Source organism: Mauremys mutica, chromosome 9 (assembly GCF_020497125.1).
Source record: "Mauremys mutica isolate MM-2020 ecotype Southern chromosome 9, ASM2049712v1, whole genome shotgun sequence".
In the NCBI taxonomy this organism is placed as follows: Eukaryota; Metazoa; Chordata; order Testudines; family Geoemydidae; genus Mauremys; species Mauremys mutica.
In genome coordinates this window covers 27,896,995-27,921,110 of record NC_059080.1, presented here as the reverse complement: position 1 = coordinate 27,921,110, position 24,116 = coordinate 27,896,995, and the positions used below count along the sequence as shown (strand labels likewise).

The window sequence follows — 24,116 nt, the reverse complement described above, 5'->3', positions numbered from 1 at the left end:
GGCTGCATCTCCTGATTGTATTTGTTATTAGAATCTGTGAAGTTCATTTCCTGTCCTGTCAGCTGATCACTCTAAAACCTGAATATCCCTCTCTCAAGCCAACATTTTTTTTCAGTTGTGAGAGACCTGAGTAGCTTTTAATATAACAGAAGCAGTTACATGTTTTTGAATCAAAAGTAGTTGCCTATAAATATTCAAACACTGTGTATAGTATGTTAATTTCAGACCTAAATATTTTGTGAGTGAACTACATTTTGTGGGGGGGGAGGGGAAATGTTCCTGGGTGCACATGGTTTGTTTCAGGCCAAAACATTTTTGTCTTCTATGACGGAGTTGTAAGCCTTTAAAAACAGGTTTACAGTGGAAGTGCTAACAGGCTAACTGGATGTTGCTATAATGTCATACTTACAATATCCAATTCTTTTCTGTAGTCACACAGCTCAGTTATAATGCATCCTGGGTAGTTCTGTGAGACATGTTGCTCTTCCAAGTGTATTCAAGGAATACAGCACCACAACATCTTCTTGTGTGCACTTAGTAAAAAGAAATAAGCAAGGCTGAGTAGTTCTGAACCATGTGGTGTACCAGCTTGCTCCCTCAGTCCTGCCAATTGTATAAAAATTATTTGGCAATCAAGAACTGAATCTTGTTGAGAGAGTGCTTGCTAGCTTTATGTGATGCTCCTTTGTGAAAGGTCATGCACAGGGCCGTCCTTAGGCATACGCAGCATGCACGGCTGCGTAGGGCACCTGAAAATTTGGGGCATCATTCCTTTTGCTGGCCGCTGCTGGAATCCTCTCTTCTCTGGCCCCTCCCCTGTGCTGGGCCGGAGGGCTTCTCCCTGCCCCCAACCCCGCCCCCTCCCTCCTTCATTCCTCAGACAGCCAGTCAAGGACTCCAGCCTCTGACTCCGCTGCCTCAGCCCTGGGGAGCCCAGAGTGGTGTGACCAGTCACTGGCGGTGGCCCAGTCCACTGCCACCCGGAGTGGAGTCCCTCCCTGGTCCCTGCCTGCCTGTGCTGCTCAATATCCGGCAGGGGCCAGGATACTGGAGGAACGAAACTTCCACTGTCTCTCACACTTCCCTAACACACACACACACACAAACAAACACAGAGTCTCTCTCACACTCACATCTCACGAATCACAGTCCCCCAATACAGATTGTCTCTCACACACAGTCTCATACTCCCCAACACACACTCTGTCACACAGTCCCCCAACACACAGTCACACACCCACACACTGGCTGGCTGGCTGGGTGGCTGGCGCTCTCTCTCTCACTCACACACACACACACACACGTATTATTATTGCTATTACTGCTTGTTACTTCCTGTCAAAATGCTCGTGGTGAGCCAGGAGTGGCTAGGGGCTGCAGGAAGGCCGGGGGCTCTGGGAAGATGCAGCCCCCATGTGATAGCACGAAGCCTGCCTTGAGCTACTGCCACAGCATCTGCGGCGTATGATGCTCGGTATGCGTCAGCAATGAGGGGTTCTGGGGGTCCACGGGTGGGGGTGGTGGCTGTGCCCCCTCAACACATTGGGGTCAATGGTGCCAGCTGAGGAGTGGTGCCTTCAGTGGAGTATAGGGGAACCAATTTAATGTAAGCAGATTAAGGATGAGCTCTACCCTGACATCTGGTGGCGAATTGTGGCGAGTTGTGGAAAAGAACTTCCGGGGCTGGTCTTGTTTGCATAGGCACACCCCACCTAGCATGAGCCCACAGCTGCCCAAATGGTCACTTTGGCTGCTGAGGGGTCCCCAATTTCTCTGGTATTGGGGCAGGAAGAATAAAGTGTTGTTACCCTGATTATGTGACTCAAGGCCAGTGGAACTGTTTTATAACAGAGGGACTCGCCATCAACTAGGTAGCACTCGCTAGACAAGGGACATGGGTTCCAATTTCTAGTGAATGGAGGAAGGCTGGGGACAGGTATTTGTACTTGATGATATGAGCCCCTTTTGAGGGTCTGAAACACTAATTGCACCTTCTCCTTTCTCCACTGTTGAATAGCAGAGCTAATTTTGATTCTATTAAGAGTCTAGTTACAGGCTGCTGTGTTGAATTCACTTTGGGCCAAGGGTGCACCAGCACTGGGGCTCCCCTACTACAAGCTGAAATCACTATGAGCTAAAATTACTAAGAGCTGAGATCACTGAGTGCTGTGTTAACCAGTGGGGGAGCCTGAAGATATATTGCTAAGCAGCTGGCAGAGCGGAGCAGTTTGTGGGATGGTTGGAGCGGCCCACGGGATGGTGAGTAGAGTGGAGCAGTTTGCAGGACGGTTGGAGTGGAGTGAAGCGGGGTAGAGTGGAGCAGTTTGTGGGACAGCTGGAGTGGCTAATGGGATGGCTGGTGGAGTGGAGTGGCTTATGGTGAAGGCTGCAGCAGAACCCCACGGAGAGGTGGGGCAGTCGGCCTCGGACCACGTAAGGTGCCCCTTAACATCCCGCGTTCCCCTCCCCCCCCATTTCCACCTAGGCTGGGGGTGAGGTAAAACTCTGCAGATAAACTTTTGAACTCTGGGGCTGCACTGACCAGAGACAGAGACTTTTGGGACTTTGGGGTGATCTTTTGGGTTGTTGGACTTAAGACCCAAAGGGGAAAAGGATACTGCAAAATTATTTGGGGGTGGGTCTTTTGCTCATGGTTTGTGTTATGAATCCTGTTTGTGGTGTTTCCCCAGCATAGTGCCGCATTGTTTCCCTCCTTTATTAAAAGGATTTTGCTACACTCAGACTCCGTGCTTGCGAGAGGGGAAGTGTGACCTCTTAGAATCGCCCGGGGGGTGTGGGGTGTGGTATGTAATTGTCCCAGGTCACTGGGTGGGGGCTCGAGCTGGTTTTGCATTGCGTTATTGAAACTGAACCCCTGGATACTGAACCCGACCCTTGTTGCTGCCAACTTAGATGGGCAGAAGGGTTACATTAATAATACTGGGTAGGGCCCCATAAATCCTAAGGATGGTCCTGGTCATGCAGCATGTTTAAATAAGTATAAAATGTTCTCAGAATAGTTTTCTGTCTTGGGTAATAATTTCCAAACACACATTTTTAACCATGTTCCATGAACCACAACTTTTTTTCCTTCCAAGATCAAAGAATGATTTAGGGGGAAAAAAATAAAAAACTCTTTCACTCAGAGGATCTCAGACATCTTTTTATCTGGCAAATAGCAAACTAAGTATAGTGCCAAACTCCTTCAGAATTGGAAACAATGCAATGTTCCTCCTAATTATGTACTTGGAAACAGGAATAAATCTCTTGGTGCTTGTAACCAAGGTGAAATACATGATCCCTTCCTTTCTCATGCATACACATACATGCTTTTATGCTGTTTCTGGCTCTAAAAGGTTGTAAGACCCCAACAGGGTCTTAGTTTGATCTTGCAGCTTCTGGACCTGATTCCTATCCTCCACTGTAGTGATTTCACAAGTTAATCACTGGCTTTTTTTGCTGTCATTTAAACAACTTCTACAGAAGGTGTTTACTGCAAATATGAAATGATATCTGTAAACCAGTTTAGCACTGGTAACTCAGTGACCTCTTCTCATGAACTACTGCCGCAGCTCTGTAGGTGTCTGTGTTATACAGGAGGTCAGACTAGAAGATCACAATAGTCCCTCATGGCCTTCGACTCTATAAAACTAGTCATCACTTACTACCTGAGGAATTAAAAGTGCCCATACTTGCAATGTTGTGTGTATGCAATTTAACTTCACTGCAGGATCAGGGCTTAAGCCCAATTCCACAAGGTAAGCACATCCCTGACTTTTATTGTGTGAGTAACCTCATTGACTTTGATGACACTACTCCCCTTGGCTTTAAAGATACCATGCTCATCCCCAGCAGCCCAGGGCTGCATTGGCACTTGCAGCACCTCTGTGCAACAGGGCCAAATGCTAAAGTCCTCGCTCAATTTTCCCCAGGCAAAACTCCCACTAAGGGGACCAGATAGCAAGTGTGAAATATCAGGACACTTTTTTTTTTGGCAGGGGAATAGGGGGCGGCATAGTTGCCTATATAAGCCAAAACCCCTAACATAGGGGGTGGTCTTGATCATATCGGGAGGCCAGGTCCCCCTAACAGCAATAAGCAGCAGTACCAGCGATAAGGCAGGCTCACACCCCACCCTGTGCACGTCGCCTCTGGCCCCGGTGTGCTTTTTACCCCCGGGGGCTCTGGGCTGTCGCCGTCCCGCAGGGACGGGCACCCCCACGCAAGCTGTCAGCACGGGCCGTGCAGCGGGGATCCCGCCCCAGGGCGGGTGCAGGCAGCCTCCTCCGGCGAAGGGGCTGCCTGGCCTGGAGCCCGGGGACGGGTCCCCCCCTCACTATGCAGCGCGGAGACGCTCGTGGGCGGGGGAGGGGGAAGGGCTCCGAATGCGCAGCCCGCTGCGGACGTTACAAAGGACGCGCATCACACCCACGCCATGGCTCACGTCATCCCCCGCCTCCCCCACACCGCCCGCTCCACGTGCGCCTCCCATGCCCCCCCCCCGCCCCGTCCCGTCCCCGTGCCGGGGATTCTCCAGCCCGGCCTGACGTCATTCCCATGTTGCATCGGTACCGCCCCCTCCCCTGCCGCCATGTTGGGGGAGGGGGCGCGGTGCGGGCAGAGCGGAGCCGCCCCCGCCGGGCAGCAGTAGCAGCAGCAGCAGAGCCAGTTCCTGCGCCGCCGCCGCGCTCTATGGGCCGGCGGAGGGGACCCGCCGGCTCGGCAGCGCGCTGCCCTTGAGGCCGCAGCAGCAGCAGCAGCCGCCGCCGCGGAGCCGGGACATGAGCAGCGGCTGCGAGCGGCGGCGGCTCCCCGGCTAGCGGGCGCGAGGACATGGTGCCGTTCGCCCCGCTGGAGGACGCGGAGGAGCCGGAGCCCTGCCACAAAATGGAGCTGTGCGTGAGTGGCGGCGAGGTCAGTGCGGGGCTGCGGGGGGTTGGGCGTTAGGCCGGGGGCGGGCGCCGCGCAGCAGGAATGGGGGCGCCCGGCGGGCACCTGCTGTCTCCGCCCCGCTCCCACGCGTGGGTCTGGCTGCTGGGGCAGCGGGCCGGAGAGCGTAAAGCTTGGAGCCTCCGAGACTATCAGCCCCTACTTGCTTCCCACCCCCGATCTGCCCCCGGGAGTCTGCCTGACCCCTACCCCAAGACTGCCCGCCCCCCACCCTGAGGCTGTCAGACCTCACCTGCCCCCCGATCCCATCCCTTAGAGAGCCCACCGGCCCTCCACTCCGATTCTGTCCCCGAGACCTTCCCAAGACTGTCAGTCCCTATTGTCCCCCATCCCGGTCCAGTCCCCTAGAGAGCTCACTTGCACCCCCACCGAGAGACTGTCAGCCCCCATCTGGTCCCCCTGAGATCCTGCTCCCCCTTCACTTCTAGATCCTGCTCCCCCAGCACAAGTCTAGCAAACCCCCCCCCGAATTTTTCTGCACATCCTTCCTCCTCTAGTTCCCCTCAGAGCCCATGTCTGTCTCCATCCTTGGATCCTGCTGCCACCTCTGGAGAGCTTGCTTACACTTCATCCGGATGCTGTCCCGAAGAGCCCAGGTGCCCCTCTCCCCTAGATCCTGCTGCCATCCCCTGAGAGCCCACCTGCCCCATCCTGAAATTGCTGTTCCCAGCTGCTGACCCCCAAGAGTCTATCTGCCCTTCACCCGTAGATCTGGCAGTGACTCCCAAGAGAGCTCTGCTGTTCCTCATCCTTATCCTCCTGGCCCCCAAGAGACCACTTGCCTCTCATCCCAATTCTGCTGCCTGAAACAATCCAGCTAGGTCCCTCCTGTCCGTTACTCCAATCCTGCTGCCCCCAGCCGCCCCAGGTGCCTATCTATTCTTCATCTTCCTACTGTTCCCAGTCATACTGAATAGATCCTGCATACTCCTCATCCTGGCCATCCTCAGCCACCCCGAGATCCCAGCTACACAGTGAATTTGAACCTCATATCCTGAGACCTACCCATCTTAAATTGTCCCTTCAGTCATCACCCTGAGCCCTGCATTCCTGAGGTCTCAAAGTGCCCATCAATCAATCCATCCCAAAGAATCAGACTTGCCTCAACTCATCCTCTCAACTACTCCCCTGAGGCCCCAGTCACTTCCTAAACCACCCCCTTGAACTGTTCCCATCCCCTTCAGTTAGCTGCCACCTCCTTACACCCAGTGCCCTGCAGGTTACTGTTTCTGGGCTCAGCAGGAGCTGACAAACCTCTTCTCTTGTGGATTTATACTACCTGTAACACGTGCAAATTTATAGCTGTGTCAGCTTCTTTTTGGATGAATTAATGGTCATTGAGTGTGAGATGTTAATTTGGTGTGGTGCGTGCGCAGTTCCTTGTGTGTTTAACTTAACAATTTCCAAGCTATTAGGTTGTGGTGGAGAAAATGCTGTTTGGTATTGGACTTTCTATAAATCATCCTGGTAATTTAAACGCTCTTGCTGCTGTTATAGTTGTGTTAGACATTTATTTGGGTTTTTCTGATTGCATAATTTTACCAATTAGCCTGTATTTTTGTTCCTGCATACCGAGGCTACTACCACATTTCTCATTAAATAACCCATAGAGTACCTACCAATTAGTGATTTACAGGGAGAAATCTGAGGTTAAGCAAGGGTTTGGGACCTTAGCAGTTTTACAGTAAAATCAAAGAAGCTCTTGCTAGAGGAGTTTAAATTAAGCTTAAGCCTTACCGTTTCCTTACTTCCTCTTAAACAGAGACCTGGCCAGAAGTGGAGCACCAAATGTGATTTAGCTGCACTGTGTAATTTTAAAATATATATTTAGTATTGTATTTATCTAGTAGTGGGTAACAGCTCAGTATTATTATTTTATGCACTTAAATGTAGAAATCAGAAGTGCATTGGAACCTGGGTTTCCAGAGTTGTCAGGTAAGACCGTTTAACTGAATGATCACACATATGTGTCTGAGGGATTGATTTACATGTTACACATATGGAAGATATTTTGTAAGTAAAGCTTCTAAAAACAGGTCTCACTCACTTCCTGTGGTACATCGGGCTGTACTTAGTGAGACAGTGCGTGCGTCTCTTAAGTACAAACATACATAAAATATGCCTTGGATATTAAGGGTTTGGCGGGAATGAGGCACTGTTTTTGGAGGATCTTGTAGAAGGTATATTATCCGATAATGCACATTTATACATAAAAAAGTATGGTACTTCATTTCAGCAAGAAAACCAGAGGGAGCCTTTAACTCTGTTGTATTTTATTCTTTTTCTGTAGTGTGTCCACAGAGTGCTGTTTCTAAGCACTGTAATTACTATAGCTGTACACACTCTTAAATATTCTAGTGATTTAATACTTAATCACAGTCTATGTATCTAAGTAATTTAGAAAAATAACTATTATAATAGTTACAATGGATGTCTGGATAAAAACATTCAGTTGCAGGTTGTATGAAGATTGTATTTATACTACAATTTGTTAAAATAATAGAACTCCATCTCAAGCAATAAATCTTTTTTTATTCTGAAGAATTTGTGCCATCATTCAGCTGTTTTCAGCTAGTACTGTAATATATCAGTATGTTTTAAAAAGATGAAATTCAGGTGGTGTTACATAAACATAAACTCGTACATAAACTTGCACATCTTTTAAATGTACATACTTTACATTGTTGTGGTCGCTTATAGTTGGACAAATACTGCAGTTTTTTTTAGCTGACTTTCTTTGACTGTGTTCAGTTGTAGCTTTCCACAAATATTTTAGCACATGAGTTTGCTAGCAGCAATATTTGGAGAAGACAGGCTTTAGCCTCAGTGCTCATACTGACTACAGCAGGGCTATGCTGTGCTTAAGTGCTTTGCTGGGTTGGGCCTAAAGAAAGAAATGTGAAATTGGCAGTGGCCATTGTTAGAAACCTGATTCCAAGAGTTATGCTCAGGAAGCCAACGTACCATGTGACATATGTCCAACCAAAACAGCTCAGATTTCTAATTTTGAATATTTATAACAAACTGTACAATTAAAAGGCCGATAATTGTGTGAAGTGATTCAGTGAATAACTTTTGTAAATAACTAACTTGGGAAATCATAAACGGCTTAGGATGAATCACAAATAGTAAGACTAATGAACTGTTTGTTATGAATTCACACTACTCTCTATTAGATTTTTGGATGCACTGTAATTCAAGAACAGAAATTAGTATGCCTGATATTAAAATCAAATTGCATTTGCCGAACAGTCTTTATTTTATATTCTCCTTTTATGTTTTAAATGCATAAAGGACTTTTCCTTGCAGCTGCATTTTCATGAACTAAAAATGCAAATATTTATCATTTTGCAATATACTATTTTGTATTAATAGTACAGTAACATTTTTGAGTTCTTTTTAGGAAGTCCCTGTTCACTCAGTAACTGGGTTTAAATTGTAGTTTATTTTGAGTTAAATCTTTTTTATATTGGTGGGGTTTGATCCTGTATGTAAACATGTAGAATTAACCTTAGTTTGTACTGCATCATGCTACTTCATGTTTTCGATTTGGAGGGTCTAAACTCTAAAGTGACCATGGATCTATGGAGTTGCAAGGAGTTAATAGTGATGACTTTTCAATAACATTTTTCAGGGCAGGCCATTTACTCTAGTATCAGTGCTCCAGTCCGTTGGGTTAAATAGTTTAAGGTGACCATTCAGAAATTATCTTTGAGGATATGCTTGTTGGCTAAATTTATCTTATGTTTTAAGGTAGATAAACACATTTCCAATGAAATGGCACTTATTTTTTGAACTGACAATCTAGGGGGGAAATAAAATATTTATTATGGGAAGTACTGTTGTTTCAAGGCATAAAACCAACCTCAGGAATTAGAAATAAGTTTTCCCTATGGATAATTTATTCCACAGTTGCCTACTTCATTTTTTTTCTGCACTTTTCCTTTGAAGCATCAGAGGCACTGGACTAAATGGACTCTGGTCTCATCTGGTGTGGTAGTTCTTATGTTACTGTAATAAAAATGAGAAGTCACCTAGTAATCAATGACATTGTTTCCTATAAACTGTCTTTTTTTTTTTTAATTGAGTTAAGAATCTCTGTCTAGTAGTTTAGGCTTCATATGTATGGTAAATGAAATATATTTTTACAACAGTCAATATACACAAATGTTTTCATGATGTTAAATAGATGAAAACTAAGTTTTTTGCACATAAATATATATGCAGTAGTAACAGTATACTCATGGGAACTAGAACGTGAAAATGACCAGGACACTGTTTAAAGTGTCATGTCGGCCATGTCCTTTTTAATAGTTCTTCTACAAATGTAATCTCTCTCCCAAGATGAGAACATGAATGGAACTTTGAGAATTTGGCTCTGATCCTACAGTTTGATCTGTTTGGCCAAATCCCCATTGGAGCTAGTGGAGTTCCATGTGAATGCAAGGATCTGCTTGTCCTGATACAATTGTAGAGTCAGAGCCAGATTCTCAGTTTGGTTCATGCCTTTTTCATTTGACTTTTTGGTCCACTTGAATTACGTCTTATCCATTCATTCCAGTTGGCCCTACAGCCAATTTAGGAGGAATCTGAAGGAGAGGTTGTGCCCTATATTTGCTTCTTTATGATGTATAAAACACCTGAAAGGTGGTCTGAAAGGTAGTATGACAGAGCTCTTTATATGTACATTGTGATCTTTTTAAAGCTCTTATTGAAAGGGATTTGGTGTCAAATCTTTACCAAAAAACAAACACACACAAAAAGAAACTACTTTTTATCTACGTGTGTGTTCAGGAGCTTTACTTAAATGTGGAACAACATGTTAAATAAAAATAACTTCCTCTTTCCTATCCAGTTTCACATATGTTTTCTTTGATGTACTGCTTTATTTGTCCATTGACTCTCCCTTGGAAACAGTCATCAAGGATTGAACTTACGTTAAATAAAAAAGTGGATATTTTTGTGAGGGGAGAGTTAGGACATTTTTCTAATCTTATTTATACACCTTAAAGAAAGAAACAGGTCATAACCTCTTTTTCAGGTCACCTTTATAGTGGCTATGGCCACTTTTTCTTTAAGGGTAAGTCAAGTGAATTTCATCAAGTTACTCATACCAAAAGATGCTTCTATTTTTTGAAGGTTAATTAAACTTGTAGGATGCCTTTCATTGTGCTTTTGTATATTTCCACAGAGAAATAGTGTAAAATAACACTAGGAAATCTATTTCACTTTGTGTTTCTAGTTATCATATCTATAACAAATGTTTGACTTTCTCATATTGAAACAGATTAAGTTTTATTTAAAAAAATTCATTCAACAAAACCTGAAATCCTGTTCCGTATGAACCCCTTCTATTCAAAGGCCCATACCAAAACATACTTGGGTTTTAAAGTTCCTGTAAGATTAGAAGATGCTGTTAACTTCTTGACATTCAGCAAACAGTTGTGATTGTTGTTTAAAAGTGGAAAACTTATTGCAGTCACTAATAGATTGGGCAATATAAGCAAAATGAACATTGTCCTTATGTCCACAATGTATTCAGAACCTCAAAACTAATTGTAAAGAGAACTGTTTTATGTACAAATGCAAGAAGGCCTCCATATACCTACCAGAAGCTGTAACTCTCCAAGGAGTTGTGTGGATTGGGTCTTTTAGATGTGACGTGTTTTTGAACAATTAGATTATATTGAACAATTCACTGATTCTAGAGAAGCTAGCCACATACACATAGAAGACAAGAGAATTCTGGCATTACTAAGAAATGTAAGTAAACTTGTTTGTTTACGACATATATTCAGTTTTCAAGGTCAATCTTTAAAAATATAATTAAAATTAATAATTTACTTGTACTAATATTGCATTTTTGTGTTGTGATACTATTCCAGAATTCTTGTAGTACTTTAGCATTTTCTTTTGAGGAGAGTAAGGGGGAATTGAAAGTTTCTTTCTCTGTTTGGAAACGTCACATAAATTAAGAAATGCAAAGAGGTACTTAAATTGGGTATTAATCAACCTTTAATCAAATAAAGGTGGTAATATGCAAAATTAGAATTAGTGTTAGCTTCAAAATCCTATGTCTTTTAATTTGGTTTATTACATCTGTCAGGCTCTTCAGGTAACATCTATTAGTTTTGTAAATTGTTTTACCCATGCTGTAAGCTCTTTGAAGAATAGATATGTATATGGGAAAACTCTCTTCATTGGTTAAAATCCACAAGGAAATAAACCAGAATAACAGAGACCAGAAATGAAATTATTCAACCGTAACAAAAGGGGTATTTGCTTAAGATAATGCTGTTAGTTTTGGAAAAGGTAAATATGTTATGTATAGGAGTTAAGCTTTACTATTTCTGTTGTTGTGCCAAGTCTTTGCATCTTTTTTTGTGGTGCTCATTGTTGTATCAGTTTGAAACAATTGTGCATCGCTTTGATTTTGGCTGCTGTTTATAAGACATCCTTTTAAATTTGTTCTTTTCTTATTTTGTTAAATACTGAACCATTACTGGTATACCCTATTGGCAGAGTATCTAGAGACTAGGCATACAACTGTTATGAATATTGGCAGTCTGGTAAGGTGAATTAAGTACCTAAATTTGTGTTTGGCTGAAAGTTTACAAGACTTATAACCTGTTTTTGAAGATATAAGAATTGAGAGGCATATTAGTAGTAGTTTATAACTTGTGAATTGATGTCAGTGCTTAGGCACCACAATGATAGACAACTTTGTGAAAATCGACATAAATGAGAACAGGTTTTACAAATATATCTAAGCACACAAATACTTTTAATGGTATCTGAAACCAGTGAATTAATGCTAGTTGTGGAACTACAAACCATAATAATGGGTATTAGTGTTTTTGTTACTACTTGAGAAGTTGGGGTAGCTTATCTTGGAATTGTTTGTTGTGGAGTATGAACCTCTAAAAAGACCAGTGCTGGTTTTTTCAGTTAGAGGACTTGAAGTAGTCCACCAGGATAGCTTGCAAGAAACTTTGCTGCAGCTCTGGCTGAAAGAATATCATTATATGCTAGTTAACACAGCTGTCATCTGGGATAGTAAATGATTTACATATTCAGACCTCTTCATTAAGTTAAGGAACAAGTTAAATACATCAAACTTTAAATCTTACCTGTTTCATTGTCCATCCTCTGTCTTCCAATAACCCCAGTAAACACAATTATCCGGGTGCTATACTACCTCTTTTCTGCATTTCCATTATGGATCACAGTTTCCTTCTGTGCACAAAATACTGTTCTATAAACTACTGTCTTTCCATCATAAAACGGACAAAGAATTTTTCAATTTAAATTTAGCCAATTTTGAGAATGGAATGAATTTTACCAGTAAACTTAGTTAATTTTGACAAAGAATACTTGTGAAATTCATTCTGTCCGTGAAATTGACTAACAATAAAATCACCTTCGCATTAAAGACTTTGTAGACATTTATCTTTAAAGGTAATAGGTAATAATTGGAGATATACCAATCTCCTAGAACTGGAAGGGACCTCGAAAGGTCATCGTGTCCAGCCCCCTGCCTTCACTAGCAGGACCAATTTTTGCCCCAGATTCCTAAGTAGCCCCCTCAAGGATTGAACTCTCAACCCTGGGTTTAGCAGGCCAATGCTCAAACCACTGAGCTATCCCTCCCTGTTTTTTTTTTTTTAAAACAAAATTAAAATAAGTTTGGGTGCATTTTTCACATCCATTCCCTCTGTGAAATCATAATTTATGCAGGGCCCTCACAATAACTGATATGGGACACACTTACAGTGCAGCTGCCCAAATGTAGTTAAAGCTTATAGGGTGGAAGGGGCCTTACTGTGTCCTTACAGCTGGTGAAATCCTTGGTTTTGGGCTATTCAGGGATTTAATCCAGTTATGGGCCATGGTGAGATCCCATCCATACTTCATACAGTTGAACTTAGATCAGGGACCAAACATTTTGTAACTTGCCCAAATAACTTAGTTATATGTGTCGTATACAAAGGACTTAAGAAATGTTAACATCTTTTAGCTACATAGACTGCTGTGAGCCACACAGCCCAAATCTTCCCTATCTACTTAAATTAAACATATGGTCCTCGTTACTGTAGTATTTAGCATGTCTCAATCTTTAATGTAGTGATTCTCTTGAGATGCCGTGAGCGGAGGTAATATTGTCCGCATTTTTATGGATAGAGACTGAAGCAGAGAGAGGCTAAGTGGTTAAATCTTCTGCTCCACTTAATCTGAGTCCTAGGTTCGTGTCCTAGATACTTGTCCTCTTCCTTGTCTCATCTATCCTTCCAGGTATTGCGGAGGTTCTATTCAAGACTCATAGTTAGGCTTGAGTTCCATATATAGTGACCCTAATAACTTCTATAATTCACTTCCTCATTTGGTCACTTACTATTAGAGCTAGTTAAGAATTTTTTTATATTTTTTTCTTGGTGGAAAGTTTTTTTTTTTTTTTAACACACAACTTTTCTTGGAAATGTATTGGTTTACACAAAACAATTGGAAGGGGGTGGGAGGGAGACATAGAAATAGCCAGTAGCCCAGTGAATGATTGACTTGAACCTGGGTCTTCCACTTCTCAGATGAGTGCCATAACCACAGGCTATAGAGTTGGTCTACTGTTGTAGTTGTTCCACTTTGTATGAATAGTTAAATATTCATTGGGCCAAAGGAAGATTTTTATAGTTGGTGATTAAGCAGAACAGGACTTGAACCAGCATCTTCCACATCCCATGTGAATGCCATAGTCATTGGGCTGATGATTGTTCTGGGGTGCTTCTTTTTTTTTTTTTTGGCTAAAATTTTTGAAAGGTCTGTTTTTGTTCCACATCAGAATGAAAATAAATGTCAATCTCAATATTTTGCAAAATGGAATTCCTGCTTTACATCCAGACCTATTTAACAGTGTCATGTGAGACTTATACCTACATCCAGTGGTGAGCTGGAGCCGGTTCTCAAGAACTGGTTGCTAAATTTAGAAGCCCGTGTGGAACTGGTTCCTAAAGGAGTGGACGGGCAGGCAAACTCCGGTCTGTGGGCCACATCCGGCCTGCGGGACCGCCCTGTCTGGTCCTCCTGAGCTCCCAGCTGGGGAGGCTGAGGCTCCCCTGGCTCCTCCCCTGCTTCCCCCACTCACAGAGCTGCCGGACCCCTGGAGGAAGCGGCGGGACTCTAGTGGCTATTTAAAGGAGCGGGGCGGCAGAGGCAGCTGGAGCCCTGGCCCTTTAAATAGCCCCTGGAGCCCCCCGCTACCCCAAGGCTCTGGGGGCTATTTAAAGGGCCTGGGGCTCCCTTGCTTCTACCGCCCCGGCCCTTTAAATAGCCGCCAGAGCCCTGGAGTAGTGGCGGTGGGGCTCCGGTGGCTATTTAAAGGGCCGGGGCAGTAGAAGCAGTGGGAGCCCTGGACTTTTTAAATAGCCCCCAGAGCCCCGCTACCCCAGGGGTCCAGCAGTGGGGCTCTGGTGGCAATTTAAAGGGCCTGGGGCTCCAGCCCCTGCTGGGAGCCTCAGGCCCTTTAAATAGCCCCCTGGGGAAGCCGGGTCACCGGGGCGGGGGGCATACTGGCTTACTTTCAGCCCTGGGTAAGGGGGTGGGGCTGCAAGCTCCAACGGCTGCACGGCATCCTTACACAGCAGCATGGTAAGGGGGCCAGCTGGGGCTGGGAGGAGGGGTTGGATAAGGGGTAGGGAGCGGTTGGAGCAGGCGGAGGTTATGGGGGGAGCGGTCAGGGGATGGGGAATGGGGGGGTTGGGTAAGTGTGGGAGGCCCGGGGTTCTGTCAAGGTGGTGGTGGATGGGGTTGGGGCAGTCAGGGGACAGAGATTGGGGTGAGTTGGGTAGGGGGTGGGGTCCTGGGGAGCAGGTAGGGTGGGGGGTCTTGGGGGTGGTGGTTAAGGGATGAGGAGGGGGGGTTGATGAATTGCGGGTTCTGAGGGGGGCAGTTGGGGGCAGGACATGGGTTGGGGTCGGATGGGTGGGTGGTGGTGGTGGGTGGGGAAAGAGACAGGCACATGGGGCTTGTACTCACCACGCGGTTCCCTACTGGGTCTTGCTCCGGGTGAAGGACCTGCCGCCGAAAACCCGGAGCGAGTGAAGAGCCCTCTACCGCCGAGGACCCGGTAGGGAACTGGTTCTTAGGATTTTGGGAGCTCATCACTGCCTACATCCCCTTCTGGAAGCATGCAAAACCTGTACTATAAGATAGCTAACATATGCAACTCAGGTGACCAGGTACCACAGTGATGACATTTCAGGCAGGGGTACAGATACAGTTGATGCATCTTTTATAATAAGAACAAGTCACTGTAATAAAAAAGGAAACAATTGCAACTGAAAGAAACTTCTAGGGGGAACTCTGCCTGTGCACGAAAATGTGGAATTTTCCAAACAAATCTCAGGAACTCTAACTTAATTAGCAAGATTGTTGTCCTTTGAATCTCACTAATGTGGCAAGTTCTGCACAGGCTTTATTTAAAAAGAAATGAGGACATGTTTTTCTGATAGTATACTTTTTTGAAAAACCTTTTAAAAATGATGTTTTAATAGACACATTTTATTTAAAACTTTAATGTGGATTTGTAAAAATCCTATCCCTTTTGCAGAATAAAGGACTGGCTCATCGATGTGTCCCTTTGAGAGAATGTTAGGGAAGCTGTAAATCTTAAGTAATATAGTTGCAGTGACTTAGCATGGTCAGGAGTATTATAAGAGTGAAGACCATCTTCATGGAAGCATAGTATTTAGCAGAAACTTTTACATGATCTAAATGCAATGTTTCTACCTGTTGTTCAAAACTTATGAGCCTCCCCTTTATATGTGGTGGCTTTACCTGGTTGACTGTAGATCTTAATCCTGTACCCCTGGTGGTATTGCATTTATACAATGCCCACTTCTGCTGCTTTTATTTTTCTTTAATTCTGTTGGAAAGACAAAATGAAGAATTTTAAGTAGAGGGGTAATCCAACCAGTTTTTGACCTTTGAGAATTGGATTCCCTCATGGTTTGGAATTGTTGTCTACCAGTTGGAGTGCTCCACTTCTGCTCTTCTCGTCTTCTGGATAAAACCTCCAGGCACATTAAAGCAAAACAAACTCACTAAACAAGCTGAGACAACTTTAGTAATGTTAGAACCATTGTGGCTATTTTTTTTTTTAAGGGGCCTCTGATAACATTGAGAGTTTCTCTTGTTGGAGGAGTTATGGAACTCAGGCTGTTGTGTAATATGATATTTTACTCTAGCAGACATATTTTGGCTCTATTTAGCCAAAAGGCTTGATTTAAAGGAAATTAAAAAAAAACCCATTAATGTAGTCTCCCAAATTAATACAGTGCACTCCCAACCAGTCACGGGATCCACTGAAGCTGTAGCAATGTATTTAAATTAGAAAGCAAATTACACTCTAACTTCATATAGACAGGCAGTTTTGCATTGAAAGGTTGGTTGGACCTTCAGAGCTGTTCATCTGAAAAAGTAAGTTTTCACCATTAGTGTTGTCTTGGCTTATATAATATCACTTTAGTCTTGTCTTTTTGTATGCAGAGGTTTCTTTTTAATCTGTACTACCAGTAATCTAGAGCACCTTTTTAAAATTTATACAGTTTGCTGAAAAGTATTGCTGCAGTTAGCTTTTGAGTTGATGGTTTAATAGCCTTTTAATAATTACAAAGAAGTTAAATACTGAAACAGCTGAGTGATTCCAGTGTCTCTTATTCTGATGGCATTTGTTGGTTCTCACTAGCTATGTTGTTTCCTTTCACAAGTTTCCTGTGAAAGGATTAGCCTGTGTTTTCTAGTTCACATTTCTTTTCTGAAGATAAATGCACCCAAGGATCTAGATGTTCTAAATTTAATTTTGTGCCTCCCCTCCCCCCAAATAGATACATGTTATTTACTTGGTAGGCTAGAATAATTCCTTTATCCTTTGTATATAACAATCAGAAACCTTATTAAAAATAGCTGAATGTATCTCAGTGGATAAGCTACTTGCCAGTAATAACTTGTACTGAAAAAAGTAATCTGAAAAGCCAGAATTCAAGTTAGTATTTTTGTTTTGTTTTTCTTTAAGGGTGGGAGTTAGGATTGATATTTTATTTAGTATTTGCCGTATAGCATTTTATGTAAGGTAATACATAATGCTGAATATTAAACCTTTGCTGAATGTAAGTAATTCTACAGAATATTAAAAAGCTAGTGACTCATTTTGTCAATTTTGACTTTTTGTAGGTCAATAGCACAAAGTTTGTGCCCTTGTTTAAAACTACTGAATTGCAGCTTACAGTCCACGGGTTTATTTGAGGATTTGTTTGAGGAATGGTGGTTATAGTTCACAAGTGAATAATCCAGCATTATAGTTTCCAACAACGTCAGACTGTAAAACCAGATTTATAAACTTGAATATTTCTTTGGACTAAAAAGTTGGTATATAGAGTTAAAACTAAAAGGAAATTTCTCTAGTAAACGCTTGACAAGAGAGTTGGAATTTGAGGATGATAGAAAATGTTTGTTTGCAACATTTTAGTCTTTAAATTTGCAGTCATGTATCTAATGTGGATTGATCTGATAGCTTATCTGAAAAATATTAGAGCTAAATTTTATTTTAAAAGTGCACACTGCAGGTGAGTCAAGTTTTGGTGAGCCAAAAGCTTGTTTTTGTGAAGTCTAAGTAGTCAGCCACATTGACAGAGTTCAGTAGGTGAAACTGTGGTTTAGTAGCAACAACCTTGGGATGTGACATATTCTAGTATTCACTGGGCCCAATAGAGTGAGTTTTAAAGATAAAGAAAGAGAGAATGGACAGAAAAAACTAATACTGTATTGGAGAGACAAAACATATAACAGGAAACGTCAAATTAAGGTAACTTTACTGTATATGAGTTGACAGGAATGCAAAAGTATGAATATGCAGGATGTGTGGAAAGTTTGCTGAACAAACAGCATAATGGATTTTGGGGGAAAAAATACATCTAGGTGTTGACCAAAGTTTTCATGCCTGCTTGCCTAAAGTTGAGCTCTTATCGGGGCCTACAGGTGTTTGGCATGCTTGTAAATCTGGCCACTAAAATGTAGGTGCCTAAATATGGATCCAGGATCTTAATTTTAGGTAACCAGCTTGAAGTTTTGGCCACACCTTACTGTTGATATCAGAGTGCCTTATAGAACGTCCACAGATCAATAACAAGATCACTAACCCATTGATTGCAATGATGACTTGCATACAAAAATGTTGTCGAACAAATGTCTTTCATGGAGAAAGGAATATGTACATCTGTATTATTTAAAACCTCTAAAACTAGTAATTGTTTGGTTCAGGTATCGTATATGGAATGCAAAGCCTTTTACGTTCCAGTCGAGGTTGATAGTAACACCTGATGCCTTCAACAGCCCCTCCAGAACAGGGTAGCATGGAGAAACTTCTGCTTATACTGAATTGTACTTCTGTTGTGGATAAACAGTGCTCACTCTCCAGAGTTATCATTATGGCAATTTTATGAACACTAAATTTACTTAAAAGTAAAATAATAATAAAAGACTGATAAGTCTGATAAATCTCAAGTGGCGGAAGTTGTACTCTGTGTATGCACATGCACAGGCACGTGCACAGCTCCAGGTAGCATGTTGACTTTCCCCTCTAAGGTTTCTCACTTAAGACTTTTGTGTACAGTTCAGTAGCAAGCTGTTTTTAAAAGTGTTTTGGAAGTATCCAGAACCTTCAGGTAGTAGCATAGGGATCTACTGTCTTGAGGAAGTGGAGTGTGTGCGTATTGTTAGGAAGAGGGGGCAGAACTGACTAGCATCTGATTAACCAGCGGTCAATTAAGAGAGATTTGTTTAATGTGAAAAAATCATCTAACTCTGATAAAAAGATATATAAAATAAAAAAAACTAGGAAGAGACTGAAGTTAGCCAAAACCTCAACTTTTGCTCTGAACAGCATCTTGAGGACATTTAAAAAAAAAATACTACTGCTTTTTTCTGGGTTGCATCTTGCTAACCAGATTTCAGATTTAGTTTGCATCAGATTTCACTAATTCAAGAATTAAACTCCTAAAAAATCACATGCAACAGTGAAGGAAAAGATGTGTTGGTAAACATTCTATTCTTTCTCTTGGTATTTTAGATAGGCCAAAAAGAGTACGTAAAATTTAAAATCTGGCTTGTATTTAGCTGAGGAATCTAATGTATTGCCTGAATTTTCATGTCCAGAAACAAAAAATATTAGTTTACTAACATGTTTCTCATAATATTTATATTTAACATTTTCCTGAGTGATGTGTGTGCCACATGAGGGTGGAGATGTTGTGATAATTACTAGTTTTTTGAATTTCATGGTAATTACTATATCAGAATGAATAATTGGCCTCACCCTTTTCACCAGGTTTTTCCAGTTTTTAAATTAATGCATTGCATGTTGAAGCAGGGCATATCCTTTTATTTTTTTTGTTTAAGTTTCAACTGTTAAGCCAAATTTAGTTTTTGTTAGTGAGGGGGGAAATGTTTAACAACAGGACATCTACATTAGTAATTTTATAAATGAAATGTGTTTAGTATGTTGGCTTTCTTTTAGTTGGTTTGAGAAGCTGAAAAAGGAAGATTTGTTACAGGTGGGGTAGTGTTTTAATTAAACTAGTGTCATTTTCTTCCAAATTGTTTCTATTAAATCTATACAATATTACTCCTATTTTCCTTTTTTTCTTTTTACATACCAGCTGTTTAAAATGATCTGTTCACAGACAAGTTTCCTTCTTTGTGGCATCTATAATTCGTTGTTTCCAATTTTTAAAAATCCTGTAGACCTCAATTCATCCACTAGAAATGCTAGTACCTCACAAAGTTTGCCAAGCTAAAATTATCTAGATAATTTGAATAATAGCAAATATAACAATTTTAAAAATTACTTTAAGGAAATATAGTTATGGAATCTCAAACTATTTTTCAAAATATTCCAGTACACACAGAATTTATACTTGATTTTAACTTCTTGATAAATCTAAGACCTGTTCATAATCTTTCCTTCTTAAATGCTAAATTTAGCTCATTGGCAAACTACAGTTTCTTAAACTGTGTGGCAGACCTTTCCAAGCAAGAGTGGGGAAGGCACTGTATGCAGTGTCTGACATAAGTGTTATGCACAGCTTCTATTTTAAATTAATCCCCAATCAATCAGCACAACGTACCAAAATTTATAAAACAGTTTGTTAAATGAATAAGCTGGTGTCTCTTTGTAGTCTGACCTGGTTGAAAATTGCAGTTGTCAATCCAACAGAAACCCAACTCATATTTGCTTGCTTTATAATATTAATCAGATTAGCAATTAATGTATTTCTGTTGGAATTGTGTTGTAATGCTATTCTAATTTACTCCTGTCTCTCTAACATTGCTGCTGATGTTTAATCTTTTTTCCCTCCCAGCTGAATGGTCTTAAAATGGTGGATGAGCCCATGGAAGAAGGAGAACCATATTCTTACAATGTAAGTACATTTTGATGAATATAGTATTGGATGCTTATTGCTTGCATAGAGCCGGGGGGAAGTCCTTTTAAAAAATTTACCCACTGTAGGAATTGTGCACCATGGTTTGAGCCACAAAGCAAGCAATATAAACAATTGTAGATGACTGAATGAGGCTGCCTTCCAGTTGGAGGCCAGGTTAAAACCCAGCCCCTTTCCTAATCTTTCATTTCTGTGGGATGATCTCAACTGTTGATTTTACAATAGATACATAATAGAGCAAAGAGATTAATTCTGGTTTTCTGATTCCAAAGAAAAAAGCAGGCCTGCACCCCATTCTTGACTTTTGAAAGCTGACTAAGCATCTCAGGAAGATGTTTCATGTTCATTTTTTTTCTGGAAAATGTTATCCCTTCTCCAGATTAGTAGATTGGATTATGACACTCAGTTTCAGCATAGCTTCTTCTGGGCATTCTCCTGATCAAGGCGTGAAAGTATACATCTTGCTCCCAAATATTGCTTAGAAACATGCCTAGGATGTGTATCAGATTTAAACTGGGCAACAACCATTGCCATTTTATGATATTATATCTTGTGCTGTCTGCATTCCACAAAATTGTTCACTTAATATCTGGTGGTGGTGACTGATAATCCTTATCCTCATAAGTAACATATAACCTTGCCAGGACGACTGGCTCATAAAATCTTCATTTAAGTCAAGGTATAATGCCCCCTTTTCAGTTCTTTGGGGTTAAAGGAGAAGGTAGAAGAGTCCTGTACTGAGCTTGACTCTGCTGTTGATATTTATAGGTGCAATTCTTGAAGATACCTGGAGTGAATCTTTTGGCCACAAGCCTTGAAAGCTACATATCTGATGTTTTATTTCAAAGCAAGCATCTGAAGTTTGATGTTTTTCTTATTGGGGACAGAGCTCATTTTCAATTATTTCTCTACATCTCATTGCTTCTCAAGGTTCTGAGGAAGATTCTCAGCTCTTTCTGTAAAACGGGCTCCTTAAAGGAGTCTCAAGTTGGGTGCCCAAAAACTGACAGTCTATCACTTAAAAAAAATGTGGCTTCTTTGTTTTTATTGGGCTGTTTGGATCCTGGGCTGTTAGCTAGGAATTCTTAAATATTCTGTGACTCTTCCTAGACCCACTTAATTTAAATATTTTGATCTAGCCCATGTTATTGAGTCAATTTAGTTTGATTTGAAAGGGAGAAAACTTGTCAAGCTTCAGGGCATGAGCTACTCATTGGCGGGGATTAGGAAAGAAATTTGTCTTGCTCTATACTACATTAAACGAGAGATTAGATGCTTTTATGAAGTGGTTTTCAATGCCCTCTGAAGCATCAGATGCTAGAACAGGGATACTGAACTTGTGTGGATTGTTTGAGAGACAAAGTGGGTGAAGTAATACCTTTTATTGGACCAGATTCTGTTGGTGACAGATTGTTTGGTCAGTTATGGCAGATCTTGTGTTGGGTGACAGGGCTTAATGTATTACTATTTTGACTTTGAAAACTTCAGCCACCCTTTTCACTGTAATTGTTTTGGTAGTTTGGCTGTACGTCTTCTGAAGTGTCTATCAGTACCATAAGATAAATACTAAGTTGTGTAACCTGCCTGTTGAAAACAAAGGTATAGTCATTTTGACCTTTCTCTGAAGATGGCCTTTTTAGAAATACTGTACCAAAGACAGATCCTGTCCAATGTTTAGTCAAGTTACATCCCCAAAACATGTTGAATATTGGTAGTTTTCCCACAGTAAAAAGCCTAAATTTATAATGGGAAAATTTATAATGGGAAAAGTAGTTTCTCAGTAAATATGATATCCATAGCTTCTGGATGGGCCCCTGGAGAAGAGGTGTCAAATAGACCTTTTATGTAATAATAGCCAGTCTGTGCGCTACTACATTACTACCAAAATATCTGAGTCGTCTTTAAGTGGTGTAAATTGTAAGCCTGGGGCAGCAACTCTTATTTTATGTTTGTACATCTTCCAGCACAATGGAGTAAACAGCCTCCAATCTGGTAGAAATCTGTTCCACATGGTAAATGGAGATGAGCAGTGGGTTGCATCAAATCCCTTTGCTTTACCTGAACTAAAGGAATCTTTCAGAGCTTGCTTGATCTGATTGTGAGGCGCTTGGAGCCAACACCCCTCACGCTGCAACTAAATTACCCGGAAACAAGCCAGAACTGATAGTGGTATCACTGTAGGTGTTGGATTACCTCCACTTTGAGCAGTTGAAGCAACTACCTCTTATGCAAGCAAGCGAGTCAGTGAGGCTAGGCACATGCTAAGCCCTGAAATGGATGTTGTTGCCCAGGCAGCAAAGCACTTAACCAGATTTGTAATTGAGAGAGACTAGACTAGAAATAAAATAGAAACGGGTTAATATATTTTCAGTGTTCAACCTGAATGAATGTAAAGAGGAATGGTGAAAAATAAATTAGCATTTAGAAATTTTCAGTTTTAATATCAGATTTGTTGGGGGAAAATTGTAATCTGAGTGTGACCCTTTGGGGAAAAATATTAAAATTTAAAGTTTATGATCAAGGTCAGATTATGTGGAATTATACTTTGTGGTGAAATGTATTTGCAAAGGGCAAGTTAATAGGCACAAGCCAGAGTGTGAATCTATAGCACACTGTCTTGCCGCAAACTAACTCGCCAAAGCTACTCCCAAAAGTGAAAGTGCACTACAGAACTTCTAGTGCCTGATAGGAGCATCTGCATGGCAACTAGTGTATTGTAGATTCACACCTTGGCATGCTGCACTAACTGTGTAGACATGCCCATAGCAAATACACTGCAGATGTAACACATTGGTAGTTGCTTCACCTAATTGAAATTTATAAAAGCAGCATTGGAATTCGTTAATTTTTTTTATGCACCAAAAGGTAAAACTGAGCATTACTTTTATTTTTTTTACCTATTCATTCTTTGATGCTGGTGTTGCAGAGGTCTCTGCATGCTCAGCAAGGGTGCCAAGTTGCAACTCTCTAATAGTAGTTAACTAAATAGTATACTAAATATAAAATAAGCTGCTTCTTAAAATAAATGTTTTACCTTTATAGAGGGTGCTTTATATCAACTTATTCTTTATTTTAATTGACATTAGCATGAAAAACAAATTTTTCTCCTGAGTTCCCACTTAATAACTGTCAGTTTCCACAGCAACCAATTGTGATGTCAGAGGATAATGATTCAAGGTGGGTGATAAACATAAGAGCAGATGAACTCTTAAGAAATTTCTTTTCATGCAAATGTTCTAAGTATTAAGGAACAAAAATGAAGGCCGTGCTGTTGAAATAGAAAGGCTTCTAAGTAGAATGTTTCCCTGTCTTAATGTGAAGCATCAATAGCTATTTAAGATTTCATTAGGCAGTTAAATGTATACCTGAGAAAATTCTTGCTGTCACCAGGCAACTTGAATGCTGCTAGTATTTCTTTCCTGCCTTTTGTTTAAAGTAAAACTTACACTATGTCTGCAGTAGCACTTTTGTCGGTGTAACTTATGTTGCTATGGGGTGTGAAAAAATACCCTTCTGAGCAACGTAAGTTACACTGACAGAAGTGCTGGTGTGGACAGTGTTATGTTGGTGGGATGTGCTTTCCTACTGACATAGCTACCACCGCTAATTGGGGGTGGTTTAATTATGTAGATGGGAGAGCTGTCTCCCGTCGGCATAGAGTGGCTACACGAGTGATCT

The 24,116-nt window shown here is 41.5% G+C and overlaps 1 protein-coding gene across 3 annotated transcripts in view; it reads left to right on the top strand.

Annotated features, from left to right (window-relative positions):
* Positions 1–4,623: 4,623 nt before the first annotated feature.
* RPS6KA6 (ribosomal protein S6 kinase A6) overlaps positions 4,624–24,116 on the top strand; it is an 81,585-nt gene continuing 62,092 nt past the window's right edge. For 2 of the 3 annotated variants that reach the window (XM_045030418.1, XM_045030415.1), the window contains exons 1-2: positions 4,624–4,914; positions 20,358–20,417. In XM_045030418.1, the coding sequence (XP_044886353.1) occupies positions 4,834–4,914; positions 20,358–20,417 (141 nt within the window). In that variant the 5' untranslated portion in view covers positions 4,624–4,833. Of the gene's footprint in view, positions 4,915–12,763; positions 12,842–20,357; positions 20,418–24,116 lie in introns of those variants that run through there. The other variant, XM_045030416.1, reaches the window with a different exon arrangement.